The sequence below is a fragment of the Marmota monax genome, unplaced genomic scaffold (genome assembly GCF_021218885.2).
Source record: "Marmota monax isolate L192 unplaced genomic scaffold, Marmota_monax_Labrador192_F-V1.1 WCK01_AAM20220418_F8-fsc00020, whole genome shotgun sequence".
NCBI classification, from domain to species: Eukaryota; Metazoa; Chordata; class Mammalia; order Rodentia; family Sciuridae; genus Marmota; species Marmota monax.
In genome coordinates this window covers 20,620,096-20,634,057 of record NW_026692912.1, presented here as the reverse complement: position 1 = coordinate 20,634,057, position 13,962 = coordinate 20,620,096, and the positions used below count along the sequence as shown (strand labels likewise).

The 13,962-nt window shown below is 48.1% G+C and overlaps 2 protein-coding genes and 1 non-coding gene across 4 annotated transcripts in view; 2 read left to right on the top strand and 1 right to left on the bottom strand.

The window, feature by feature from the left end:
- The window catches only part of Slc25a25 (solute carrier family 25 member 25), a 35,447-nt gene extending 28,358 nt beyond the window's left edge, over positions 1–7,089 (bottom strand). For both annotated transcript variants that reach the window (XM_046451365.1, XM_046451366.1), the window contains exon 1: positions 6,817–7,089. In XM_046451365.1, the coding sequence (XP_046307321.1) occupies positions 6,817–7,074 (258 nt within the window). In that variant the 5' untranslated portion in view covers positions 7,075–7,089. The remainder of the gene's footprint in view (positions 1–6,816) is intronic.
- On the top strand, positions 4,151–4,223 carry Trnaa-agc (transfer RNA alanine (anticodon AGC)). Its single transcript has one exon. It is a non-coding gene; the product is annotated as a tRNA-Ala (tRNA).
- Positions 7,090–8,037: 948 nt separating the features above from the next.
- On the top strand, positions 8,038–12,752 carry Naif1 (nuclear apoptosis inducing factor 1). Its single transcript, XM_046451994.2, has 2 exons — positions 8,038–8,813; positions 10,513–12,752. The coding sequence occupies exons 1-2, from the start codon at positions 8,303–8,305 to the stop codon at positions 10,983–10,985; spliced, it is 984 nt and encodes a 327-aa protein (XP_046307950.1). The 5' UTR covers positions 8,038–8,302; the 3' UTR covers positions 10,986–12,752.
- Positions 12,753–13,962: the final 1,210 nt, after the last annotated feature.

Genomic DNA, 13,962 nt, shown 5'->3' with positions numbered 1-13,962 from the left:
CTCTGCCTCAAAATAAAAATAAAAAGGGAGATATAACTTGGGGCTGGGGATGTGGCTCAAGCAGTAACATGCTCGCCTGGCATGCGCAGGGCGCTGGGTTCGATCCTCAGCACCATATAAAAAATAAAATAAATATGTTGTGTCCACCAAAAAATGAAAAATAAATATTTTTTTAAAGGGGGGGGGATATAACTCAGTGGAAAAGCACCCCTGGATTCAATCCTCAATACCCCCAAAAAAAAAGAATAAAAAAAGGACTAGGGGTACTGCTTGGTGATACCTAAGTATGTATTTTAGTCAGCTTTTTCGCTGTGACTAACAGATCAGACCAGAACAACTTTAAAGGAGGAAAAGTTTATTTGTGGGTTCACAGTTTCAGAGGTCTTAGTCCATAGAAGGCCGGCTCCATTCCTTGGGGCTTGAGGTGAGGCTGAACATCATGGCAGAGTGTGTGGCAAAGGGAAGCAGCTCACATGAGATAGGAAGCAAAGAGAAACTCTACTTGCCAAATACAAATATATACAATTATATTCCAGTCAAATCCTACCACTTCAGTTACCACTCAGCTAATCCCTATCCAGGGATCACTCCACCGATTGGGTTAAGACTCTCACAACCCAATCATTTCTCCTTTGAACCTTCTTACATTGTCTCACATGTGAGCTTTTGTGGGATACCTCACATCCAAACCATTAAACCCTAGGTTCAATCCCCAGTGCTGAAAAAGATACAAATAAAGTATACAATTTAGTGGTTTTCAGTATCTTCACAGATATGTGCAACCATCACCATGGCAAACTTGGGAACATTATCATCACCTCAAAAATAATTCCCACAGTAAGCCAGGCACAGTGGCACACGCCTATAATCCCAGCCACTCAGGAGGCTGAGGTAGGAGGGGATCGCAAGTTCAAAGGCAGCCTCAGCAATTTAGAGGCCCTAAGCAACTTAGCAAGACCTGGTCTCAAAAGTAAAAAATAAATAAAAAAGGGATGGGATCCTTTCCTGTGTCAAGAGTCAAACAGATCATTAGAAGATTAAAATTGTGGATAGCTGACTTGATCTAATATAGTAATGTGTCCCACTGGTGACAGCTAAATAAAAATTAATAAATTTTTTAACCACACACACACAAAAAAAAGGGAGGGGCTGGGGATGTGGCTCAAGCGGTAGCGCGCTCGCCTGGCATGCATGCGGCCCGGGTTCGATCCTCAGCACCACATACAAATAAAAAAAAAAGATGTTGTGTCCGCCGAAAACTAAAAAATAAATATTAAAAAATTCTCTCTCTCTCTCCCTCTCTCTCTTAAAAAAAAGGGGGGGGGATGGGGATGTGGCATAGTGGTAAAGCACCCCTGGGTTCAATCCCTTGTACCAAAAAAAAAAAATGCCCCACAGCCCTTGCTTATCACCTTACTATCTCTCCATGTCCCTTTACAGCTGCCCATTCTGGACTTTCACATGGATGGATCATAAAATTCAACCTCTTTTGTTGACTGGCTTCCTTTGCCCAGCCAAGTCCTCGCAAAGTGTGTACTACTAAATCCCAGGGTTCATTACCTCAGCCCAGGGAGCCACAAAAGGTATGGACAGGGTGTCCCGTCAAGTGTGCATGACGCCACCTGTTTTTACAGGGGATTATAGAAAAATGCAGGTTTTCAGATTCTTATAGACTCTTAGATCCCTCTAACGTGTTGGCCCTAGCGGTACTCTCAGGACTCATGAGCAGCAGACACAGTATTTCAGATAAAGAACCAATAGTGACTCTGGTAAGGCTGACCGTCCCTGAAGGATGACACAGAGGGACGATTTCACTTGGGGTGGAAGGCTGGATGGTGGGGAGGACTACAGGGACTAAATCAATCCCCAGCTTCTAATAAGAAGCGGTTAAAAATAAAGTCTGTGCAGACACAGTGCCATGAGACTAGTGCTACATAAAAACTGCTTTGTTCGCTGATTCCATCCCACATATTTAGATGGATCAGAAATGAATACCAGCAAAATATGCCTGCCTCATTCCCCTGTGATTTCTGTGAGACTTGACAGTTAATGACTCTTAACATCAAAGGAATTTCTCTGGCTAAAGCTTCAGACTGAAAGGACTCTGGTATATTCTTACTATTACTTGGTTTTAGGGTCAAGGTACCTGAGTCCATGTTTCCAAACATCAATTTTTTTTTTCCCTCAGTGCTAGAGAGTGAGCCCAGGGGTGCTCTACCTCTCAGCTATATCCCCAGCCCTTTCTAATATATTTATTTAGGTACCAGGGACTGAACCCAGGGGTTCTTAACCTCTGAGCCACATCCCCAGCCCTTTTTTGAGACATGGCTTCACTAGGTTGCTGAGGCTAGTTTTAAACTGGCAATCCTCCTTCCTCAGCCTTCAGAGCCTCTGGGATTATAGGCCTGTGCCACTGTGCCTGGCTCTAATTTTTATTTTGAGATACAGTCTCATTAAATTGCCAAGGCTGCCCTCATACCTGGGATCCTCCTGCCTCAACCTCCTAAGTAGCTGGGATTACAGGTGTGGGACAATATGCCCGATTTCATTTTAAAAATCATCTTCTAGTTGACTCTATAAATCATGACTTTGAGCCAGGAACCAGATTTTGCAACAATATAACACAAACAATTTAACAAAGGAGCTCAATCCAATCTGCAAACTGCATTGTTCTCTTCTAATGGGCCACTACACTATTGGGAATGTTGCCTACCTTTTCCATGAAAAAGGCTCTTTTTCTTCTGTAGACCATCTTATCTGAGTCTGCCTATTTGGGGTAAATATCCTTACCACAAATGGCCAGACATGAAAAAGTTAGAGTTCAACTGTCTGATGAAGCAACACTAGGTGGCCATTAACGATCTTCCCTTCTATTATCTCAAGGCAGAGGGCTGCCTCATGTGCACACTTCTGGGGTCAAGGAGAGAAACAGGGAAGGGTGGGTTATCATTCTGTGAAAGGGGAAGCATTGGCATTCCTGAAACTTATACTTTGGAACAAAAGCTATGGTTCTAAATAGCTTTCTTAGGCTTAGGGTGAAGTGTTTAGGCAAAAAGAAACAACTGGTAGTTAAAGGAGAGAGAAGCTGCAATCAGAAGGTTCCATTGCCTTCTCTGGTCTAATTCCCTCCTGGCCAAATGATTTTTGAGGTTCTTTCACTATCTTTTTTGTTTTGTTTTGTGGCCCTGGTGATTGAACCCAGGGGCGCTCTACCACTGAGCTACATCCCCCACAGCCCTTTTTATTTTTATTTTGAGACAGGATCAAAGATGCAGAAGTTGGCCTTGAATGTGTAATCCTCTTGCTTCAGCCTCCTGAGTCGCTGGGACTCTAGGCATTTGACTGAGCCCAACATCATCATCTCTTTGAATGGCTGTTCTTTCCCTTGTCAAATAGGGTAGAATCATTTTACTGCCTTACTGTGGGGCTTGGACTAGATGGCTAGATGGCGTGCATGCAAGTCTCTAGGTCAGCAACTCACCACAGCATCGTCTAGAATGTTCACCTATGTTAAACACCAGCCCCCTGTAGAGCCCCAAGCCTCAGCTAGGGAGACAACTGTTTACATGTAACACTGCTTCTTTTCTTCCTCTAATTGGCTGAGTTCTAACCTATGTTTAAAATTTGTTTTAAGACAAAGATTTTGTTTGGTCACATGAAAATGCCCAAAATAGTCAATGCTATAATTAGCCCCAGCAGAGTCTCATTTCCAAAGTCACTACTGTTGTCGTCATCCTTTTTCTTTCTTTAATAAACCGCCCCCAGCTTTTTTTTTGGTCCCAGGACAGGCTTCTTTCTTACATGCCCTTTACAAAGAAAATTTCCCTGGCTGGCTGCCATGAGAGTCTCCGCCCCACTTCCATTTTAAGTCATTTTTCTCTGTCCCAGCCTCTTCTGCAAGGAAGGCAGACCAAAAACTTGCTGTTTATTTTTAAAGAAAACTTGACCCCAGGCTGTTATAAGCTAGCAGGAGGCTTTGTGGAATCACATGGCCTGGGTTCATTCATCTATCACCCACTGATAAGAACTCAGCCAGGACTCTTGTACACGCCCTGTATCTCAGACTGGCCTCACTTGGGTCATAGGAAGCAGCTTCCAATGTGTAGTTTTTCCAACACCTGTTCCCATGGCAAAGACCCCTTTTTTGGGCTGGGGTTGTGGCTCAGTGGTAGAGCACTCACCTAGCACGTGAGAGGCCCTGGGTTCGATCCTCAGCACCACATAAAAATAAATAAATAAAATAAAGGTATTGTGCCCAACTACAATAAAAAAATAAATATATTTTTTTAAAAAGACTCCCCCCCTTTTTTTTGGTTGTCAATGAATCTTTATTTTACTCATTTATATGTTGTGCTGAGAATCGAACTCAGTGCCTCACACATGCTAGGCAAGCGCTCTACCACTGAGCTACAACCCCAGCCCAACAAAGGGCCTCCAGATTCTTTCACTCCTTCCAGTTGGGCAAAACTGTAGGAATGCCTTTTCTGTAGGCTGCTATTACTAATGACATTTTAACAGGAAGTGGCACAGGGGTACATGAGGCAGGGTGTCTTCCTTTTCCCCAGTTATTTACAAAAAGGCAGATATTTTTCCCTAATACACAAAAACATTTTCCATGGGACTGCCTTGTGCTCCTTTACAGGTAATAAACTAATAAAATGCATCATTTCTAATCTCTTTCTTAAAGCTATATAACAATTTAGCTTATTCAAAAACCAAAAGAGGGGAAGAGTTGTGGCTCAGTGGTAGAGCACTTGCCTAGCACATGTGAGGTCCTGGGTTCGATCCTCAGCACCACATATAAATAAATAAATTAAGTAAAGGTATTGTGTCCAATACCAACTAAAAAATATTAAAAAAAAAAAAAAGAGTTGTAGAAATCGAATCCATACTTAACCTCTCAAAAGAATAAAAAAGGCATGGTGTCACTTCCTGTAATCCCAGCTACTGGGGTTAGTGAGGGCAGAAGGATTCCAAGTTCACAGCCAGGCTCATCAATTTAGTAAGACTCTTGTCTCAAAATAAAAAGGCTGGGAATGTATCTCAGTGGTAGAGAATCCCTGGGTTCAATCTTCAACACCACAAAAGAATAAAAATAAGACAGAAGTAGTATTTCATAGCATGATCAAGGCCCTGGGTTTCATCCCAGCACCAAATAAAGTTTTGTATCAGAGAACTTAGATCAAAGACTTAACTTAAGAGTCAAAGATTTTGGAATCAGGATGACCCAAAGGGCTAAGTTCCCTTTGATTAATCAAAAAGGTTTTCTTTTAGACTGGGAAGAATGATCACTTTTTCCTTATTTGCCCTTAGGCAAATTCACTTCCAAAGATATGCATCAGGATCAATATCAGATGTGCCATGAATTGCCAGAACATTGTGATTCCTGTTGAGCCACCAAGCTTGATGTAAACACTGGATACACTCCTGCAGCCAGATGTCCTCACTATGCCTGGCAGTATATGCCAAGTGAGTAGGTTCATAAGAGCAGAAAGGTTCACCTGGGCCCAGATCTCCTGGAACCTTCCCAGCTTGGCCACCCTAGTTTTTTCAGGTAATTTACTCATTTGATTTCTATGGGGAAATCTCCAGCCAGCAACACTATTTTGCATAAAACTGACTTAAGGGAGAAAAAATTTAAAACTTGTCTCTTCTGAGAACTGGAAAAAAAAATTTGTCTCTTGGACTTAACCCAAGGAATCTATGTTGCAGTGTTACCCTTGGTCTTCCTAGGTTGATCCTAAGTAAATTAAATACCTTGGATGTTGATCCAAGATTATCTTGGACATGAGTTAAAAACATCTTATGTACAACCACCAGACCAACAAATTGGCTTAATTTACTGGCATTTTACCAGATTTTCTTCACACTTGACTGTAAGATTCTCTAACTGTTGTTTGTACAAACAGCCCAAACTAACTTTGAAAGAGATTACAAGATAAAATACTCATCAGTCCTACACCAGGTTGTAAATCAGTCTAAGCCACAAAAACGGAAAAATTTGGGAAGGTTTGACTACAAAGTCAAACCGAAAAACATACCATGAGACAGAAAAGAAGAAAAAAGTATTGCTCCAGGCTTTCTTATACAGAGAGGGCAGCAAGCCCAGAGATTGGTCATTTCTCTGGCCCTGTCTACACGATCTCTGCCAGGGGCCCACTCCCTTCTCAGGTGAACCACATTTTCATTTTTAGCAAGCATTTGCCCCAGATTCTTTCATTCCACGCACACTCCAACTCTGCAAGGGATCACGATCCACGTCCCCGGATTAGCAGTGAGGATGAGCTTCAACCAGGAGACCTGTCAGTATCACCACCCACATCCACACAGATCTGCCTGAAACCCCAGTTCCCATTTTTTCCAGACTCCCACATGCTTCTGAGAGGAACCAGATCAGGGCCCACGGTGGCATGGAAACAAGAGGGGAAAAGGCGAGAGGGGGTGCAATGGATGGATGAACCCACTAAGCGGGGTGTCAAGCTAGGCCTTGAGATCATGAGGTGACAAAGGCACACTTTGGGGAACGCCCCTGACGGGAAGGGGCTTTTTTGCTTATCAGAAGGTCCGGAGGGTGCCCACGACAAGCCTTTCTGCCTAACCCAAGCACGGGGCGTCCATCTGACAGTCAGGGGAGACTACCTGCCCCACCAAGGGTCCTGCCCAGTTCAAAGGGACGACCGTCCACCCAGACCACTTCCCAGTCCCAAGGGCTGCCAGAGAAGCGTGACGTTCAGAAGTGTCCCCAGCAGCCAGAACTGTCACCCGGACGTCCCGGGGGCTCTCTCCTCGCCCGCGCGGACGGCGCACGCTCCTTACCCGGAGTTCGCCTTCGGTGCGATGTAGTCCCAGGCGCCGTAACCCCACCGCCAGGTCGTTGACACACAGGCCGCCGTCGCGGTTGACGTCGAGCGTCTGGAAGAGGCTCCACAGGCGCAGCCGGTGGTCGGGGCCCCCGCAGACGACGCCGCCACACGGGTCGCCCACGGACGCCGGCGACGAAGCAGACGACGAGGCGGCGGCAGCGGCGTCCGGCGGCGGGGAGGCCACGCAGCGGCACAACACACTGCTCACCATCGGGCGCGAGGCAGGGGCGACGGGCGCCGGGCGGGAGCGGCGGGCCGACGGGGACTGCGCGGAAGCACGCCGGGTTTTCTCCTACAACGAGCGCGGGCTCAGAGAAGCCGGCAAGCTGGCGGGAGGGGCCGCTTCCGGGAGCCACGCCCAACCGAGCGCCTCTTTGGTGGCCACGCCCCTAAGCGCACTACGGACCAGTCACAGGCCCGGACGGCAGCCAGGAGGATGTCTGAGAGGCGGAGCCTTCCCTGAGGACTGCCTGGCTGAATGGAGAGGGCGGAGCCAACCCTCGCTCTGCCTGGGGCCGATTCAAACTGAGGAAGGCAGGTATTGGCTGAGACAGGCCTGAGAGAAAATCTCGCTGCGATAGGCAGAAGTCTTGTGATTGGCAGGCGGAAGGTCCCGTGTCCAATTTCCATTGAGAACCGCTGGTTAGACTGCGGAATTGTAAGGATGGGAGGAGTGGTCATGTACGGAGAGATCGTAGCCTGCGGAGGGGAATAGGATTTGTGTGAGAGCAGTTGTGAACTTAAGTTACAAGCAGAGTTTTCGCTCTCGAGTGGAATTAAAAATTAATTGGCCAAGGTTCAAAGCCGAAAGCACTAGGTATCCTCCGGAGGATGATTTAGTGGTGATTTAAAACTCCGGAGGAAGTTTTAGTAGTATAATTCCCTAAACCACCAATAAAATAGCTGAATTTAACGGCGTAATCCTCTTGATACTAATAACTGAACGACAGAATGGTTTTCCAATGGAAGTGAATAAAAGCTAGGTGGGCGGAGTGCTCTGGACGATAGACACACCCTTAGACCAATGATAAAGCTATTTCCAGTAAGTAGGCGTGCCCTTCAACTGAATGACAGACTTAAAGAACCTAAAGATCGACGCGATATTCGAGCCGCGACCAACCAGGAAGGCGGGTTCCCCTGGAGAAGTGCTGGGGGGCGGGAAGAAGGAAAGTGGGCGGATCTCCGCATGCCCCGGCGGAAGAGGCAGATTCAGGAAGCCATTACGCAGCTGGCTGGCAGCGGCCGGGCCGGTCGGTGCTGGGCCCTACGCATTTTGCGTAGCGAGGGGGGTTACCTAAGGCCTGGTGCTTGGCCTTGAGCAAGCCCGGCCTATCCCCTGAAGGGGGGGTAGGTAAGGGGCGAGGCTGAGGAAGAAGAGAAGGGAATTGGGGCACTAGAAGGTATTATAATTTCTTTAAAAAGAGGGGATAGGAGAGGCCATGGCTGTCCCAGCCAAGAAGAGAAAGATGAACTTCTCAGAGCGGGAGGTGGAAATCATCGTGGAGGAGCTGGAGCTGAAGAAGCACCTGCTGGTGAACCACTTCAACGCTGGGGTCCCCCTGGCCGCCAAGAGTGCGGCCTGGCATGGCATTCTGAGAAGGGTCAATGCCGTGGCCACCTGCCGCAGGGAGCTGCCCGAGGTCAAGAAGAAGTGGTCTGACCTCAAAACCGAGGTCCGTCGCAAGGTTGCCCAGGTCCGGGCCGCCGTGGAGGGTGGCGAGGCCCCAGGCCCCACTGAAGAAGATGGAGCTGGTGGGCCTGGGACAGGAGGTGGCGGTGCTGGCAGTGGCCCAGCTGTAGCTCCTGTACTGCTGACCCCCATGCAACAACGCATCTGCAACCTGCTGGGTGAGGCCACCATCATCAGTCTGCCCAGTTCCACAGAGATCCACCCAGTGGCCCTTGGACCCGCGGCCACTGCAGCCGCAGCTACGGTCACCCTGACACAGAGTGAGTGACCTCCCCTGCCCAGTTCGTTTGTGCATAAATGGGAAGGGCCAGCAAACACTGGGGCAGCCTGGATAAGGTTGGCTGCCAAGGGTCAGAGGTTAGGTTGGGATGTCGGAAGAACATGAAACCTTCCAAGCACTTCCCAGACAGAAGCGATTGTGTTCTCTTTGGGACTACCGTAGGTAGCGTGCAGTTTGGCATTCTCACTAGTTGAATAGCTCTCTACTTTGTGTGGCCACCATTTGTGTCCATGACTTATCTCCATTTGCTGAACTGTGTGGTCTTTGAAGACAGAGTGTGTATGCCCACAGGACTTATCACAGGATCTGGCATATAGCAGGCAACCAGGATCTACTTGGGGAATAAACTACCCAAAGGATGTATCCATTCTGGATAGACGTTCTATTTTCAGTGTGGTGAATGTTCCTGCTGCTAACCTACTAACTCATTCATTCATCAAACATTAGCACTCAATCTATGCCAGACCCTGTGTTGGGCACCAGCATTACCACTTGAAATATAGGCCACTTATTTTCTAGTAGGGAAGGTAAGACCCATATATGAATAGCTTCACTAACAGGCAGGGAAACCCAAGGACTCACAAAAGGAAGATGGCTTTCCGGTAGTGTGGGAACACACTGTTGATGTTGGCAGTGAAGGATGGAGGAGATTGATCTCACATGCATGGAGGCCCATACAGCCCACCTAGAATCCCTTCAAAAGTTCTCAGCAGAACTAACTTGAGTTGGATTTTGTAGTTCAGATAAGAGATTATGCCTGTGACTATGAACTTGCTTCTTCGTGGGCTCTGACTTGTGGCAACCAGTGATTCTCGGTTGGCCTTGGTGGACTTGAGTGTATGTGTGGGTGCCATACCCCTGCAATGTCATATTCCCCAACTACATATCAAGGTGGGAAAAGGAGAGCAAACACTGATCTAAATCAGATGCGGTTCTAGAACAGGAAATATGTTTAGGAATCCCATGGACCAAGGCGATCAAACAGACAGGGAAACATGTACTGGGCACTTCAGCTACTACTGTCCTGTTCCCCATTCCCATCTTCTTTTCTGCTTGAGCACAAAGAACTTGGAAGTCAAGAAAACATAAAAGGAGGTAGGACCAGTGCACCTGCAAGCAGCTGCATAGAAAGTGCCCTCAAGATACCTTCTGTGTGCTGGCACGTCAGGGAGCATGTGACTCTGCCTCCTAAGATGCCTTATTAGCTAGAAGCAGCCCAGGGCCCTGGTTATGAGCATGTTGTACTCCGGTTTGGGGAGACCTGGGTTTGCTTTCTGGCTCTGCTGAATGAGCTGGGTGATCTTAGGCAAATCATACCATGTTCAAGTCTTTTTGCTCATCTCTGAAAATGAAAGTGACATTGTCTATATTAGCATTCAACAAGCGAATGAGTACAAAGTGCCTGGCACATAGTAAGTACTCTAAATTTTTTGCAACTATTATTATTGGTATTTTCGCTTTTGCCAGATTTAGGGCTTCCCTTTGGCTACCAGTAGATTAAGATCCTGAACCTCTTAGATTCTGGATTAGATATGAATAACTCTAAAGCCAGGAGAGGCCTGAATTCCCTTTCATCTCCCTCCAGAGCAGGGCTTAATGGCCTCCTCCCCACCCTGTAGGGCCAGCTGCATTTCTTCCAGAAGGTGACCTCCTCTGCTTTGGCTCTTTCTTCCCTGCAGTCCCCACAGAGACCACCTATCACACGCTGGAGGAGGGAGTGGTGGAGTACTGCACGGCTGAGGCTCCCCCACCCCTGCCAGCAGAGGCTCCCATGGAGATGATGGCCCAGCACACGGACACGTCAGTCAAGCCGCAGGCCCTCAAGAGTCGCATCGCCCTCAACTCTGCCAAGCTGATCCAGGAGCAGCGGGTCACCAATCTGCACGTGAAGGAGATTGCTCAGCACCTGGAGCAGCAGAACGACCTGCTGCAGATGATCCGCCGCTCCCAGGAGGTACAGGCCTGTGCCCAGGAGCGCCAGGCCCAGGCCATGGAGGGCACCCAGGCAGCCCTGAGTGTCCTCATCCAGGTCCTCCGGCCCATGATTAAAGATTTCCGCCGCTACTTGCAGAGCAACACGCCCAACCCAACCCCCACTTCTGACCCTGGACAGGTGGCCCAGAATGGACAGCCAGACACCATCATTCAGTGAGGATCAGAGTTGAGCCAGCCTTCTGCCAGGATTGGATGAAACCTCTGGGGTCTTATAAGTGGCTTCTGTGATTGTCCTTGGGCATGTAACACGGACAGCTCCTTCTTTGATAGACATTTGAGGGTCCACTGTTTTGAGAAATGAAGGAGACGGGGAAGAGGAACTCGTCGGGCTCCTGGGACCCAAGCTCCCTTACTCCCACCGCTGGAGCTGCCTCGCTCAGATCCAGAAGATTGGCTTGCTCGGGGTCACATGTCCTGGTGATGGGATGTATGTTTTCATGAACCAGAGCTTGGGACATGACCCAGACTCAGTCTAGGGCAACTGTAAGGAAATGTCAGTTCTCTCAGTGGGGGCCATAGCATAGCCATCTGGGGCTCTGTACCGAGCTACCCCACGCAAGTGCCATACTTTTGAGTAGGATCCCTTCAGTGGTGCTGGCAGGAGGGCAATAACACCTTCCTCCCGTGGGAGGCAGCTCCATTGAGCCTGAGGAGGAAACCCCGCCTCTTTCCCCTTTCCACTGGGTCTCAGTTCTCAGGGGACTCTCCTTACTGCTGTGCCCCATCCCCCATCCCATCCCAGACACAGAACCAGCCCTGGTAGTGCCCAGGGACACCTCTACAGTGACCCAGTATGCAGCCAGCCTGGCTCAGGAATGCTGGATGTGGCCTGAGCTGGTTGGACACGCTCTGGTTTTTCAAGGCATCTCTGGGAAGCCCCTTGGTGGTTTGCCCTGAGAGCTTTTGACTCAGGTCGGCTTTGGGTACTGTCAACTTTAGAGAAAGCAAGCTGGTGTGCTGTCTGGGCACCCCACTACCCACCACGGAGGATTGGGGCTGGTCACTGGCTTTTTCAGAAGCCTTCTTCTTGTCAGCTGTATTTATTCTGTATGCTGTACGCGATCCCTCCTGGGAAGAACTCCAAGAGGGCTGCCCTGGGCCACACCCATCCTCCTTTCCTCTCTGAGGACCACATTTCAAAATTTAGTGCAGGAAAAACCACCCAGCTCAGAATCCCACCCTGGACTCTTAACACGCTTAACACCAGTGCCTCGTGTTCTTGCGAGACTCCCTCTGACTGCCGAGTGAGTCTGAAGCCTCAACTGACCTTGAATGTAAGAGGTGAGAGAGGTGAAGCCCATCTGACAGGTGGGACCCTTCGAATTTCTGGGCCCTGGAAGAGCAGCGCCTTGGAGGGCTGACGGAGGTGCTGTTCTTTTGGCTTTGCCAACCGAGACGTTTGTCAGGATCTTCCCAGATGGCAGCTGTCTTTCATTTTCAGACTCGCCATGGACTTCCCAGGCCCTCACATCTTCCCCTACCCCACCCCTGTTTTCCAACTTTGCCATTTTGCTGCTGGTGTCTGGGCCACATGTGACCGATGGTCACATCCCAAGGCTCCAGAGCTCAGCTAAACAAGTGGACACACTGTCTTTCTAGGCAGGTGTGTTTAGGATTGCTCACCCCCACTGTTGTGAGGCCTGAAGACAGCCTCGCTGTCACCTTCTCTGTGGAGGCCAGCTACAGGGAAGTGGAGCAGGTCAGCCCCAGGAGGTGACGGAAGGAAAGTTCTCCTCAGTGTGGCCAGAATGCCACAGAGTCTTACTAAGGATTGGTGACTTGGTTTGGTTTTTCTCTAGGGTTGGAAATCTGAGCCAATATCGCATCTGTTCCATTTGGGTATAAGGAGGAAGCCTGGATCACTTAAACTGACTTGCTCTTTCCAGGTCGTAATTTTAAATTAAAGAAATACCGCTTTTTTATATACATATCTCTGTGTCTTTATTGGCTATATGTAGAAGAGAGCAAGGGCTGGCCAACTATGGCCCACAGGCCAAATCATGCCTACCACCTATTTTCGGAAAAAAAAAATTTATTGGAACACAGGCACACCTATTCGTCTATAAATATGTGACTGTTTTATGCTGTAATAGTAGAGTTGTAATAGCAGAGCTGTAACAGAGACATCTGGCCCACAAAACCAGAAGTATTTATTACTCTGGCGCTTTACAGAAAAAGTCTGCCTATTCCTGGGTTAGGGCAGTGTTTCAAACCTAGGGGGACAGGCACTAATCCCGGGTCTCACCTAGGATAGACTCTGGCTGCTGAGCTCTTGACACTACACAGTGCAAGCAGGTGGAGTGATTCTGAGGCTTCCCAAAAGCCGAGGATTGGAATGCAGATCCTGCCCCGGAGGGTGGGTTCTCAGGACTGGCTGCTGCACAGGTGAGAAGCCCTGGGAAGCAGAAAAACTCATTTAAATAAGATCGACCTTATTTATTATTGATCATTCTGGAGTGATCTCAGCCTTCCTGGACATAGTTATTCTAACCAGTGTTTAGTAATAATAAAAACCAACAATGGCTGGACCTCTACTTGTCCAGGCCTTAAAAGCATTATGTCATTGACTCCTTCCAGCAGCTCCAGAAAGCAGCTAACTGTGAATATTGTCCTTAGTTTGCAGATGGAACACTAAGGATCAGAGAATCAAATGATGTGCCCAAAGCCACAGAACTATCTGGTTCCCTAGCATGGCCCATGCTCTTAGCTGCTGTTAACTTTTAACTACCCGGGCCTTGTTGCCAATGAGATTTGACTTCATCTGGAGATGATTTGAGCTTGACTTGGGAATTTCTGTCAACTGAGGCCCCTCTTGCTCAGCATAGCCTTTGGATTTACTCATATTTAAGGGGAAACAGAGAATGATTTAACAACATTGAACCACCATACCATGTTGGAGTTGGGAGGGAACTGTCACTTCAACTGGGGTGATTTGGGCTGGGGTATAGCTCAGTAGTAGAGCATTTGCCAATATGTGCGGGGCCCTAGGTTCCATCCCCAGCACCCCAAACAAAACAAAACCAAAGTGATTTATTGGGGTCCTTCCTAAATCATGGAATTTTATGTGACAATCCTCCAAGCCACTAGAGTCTACTACTTCAAGCACTGAAATCTTTCACCTTTTTTTTTTTTAA

Coding starts and splice junctions, on each gene's coding strand:
- Naif1 (XM_046451994.2), top strand. CDS start 8,303: ATGGCTGTCCCAGCCAAGAAGAGAAAGATGAACTTCTCAGAGCGGGAG. Junction 8,814..10,512: donor TACGGTCACCCTGACACAGA/GTGAGTGACCTC, acceptor TCTTCCCTGCAG/TCCCCACAGAGACCACCTAT.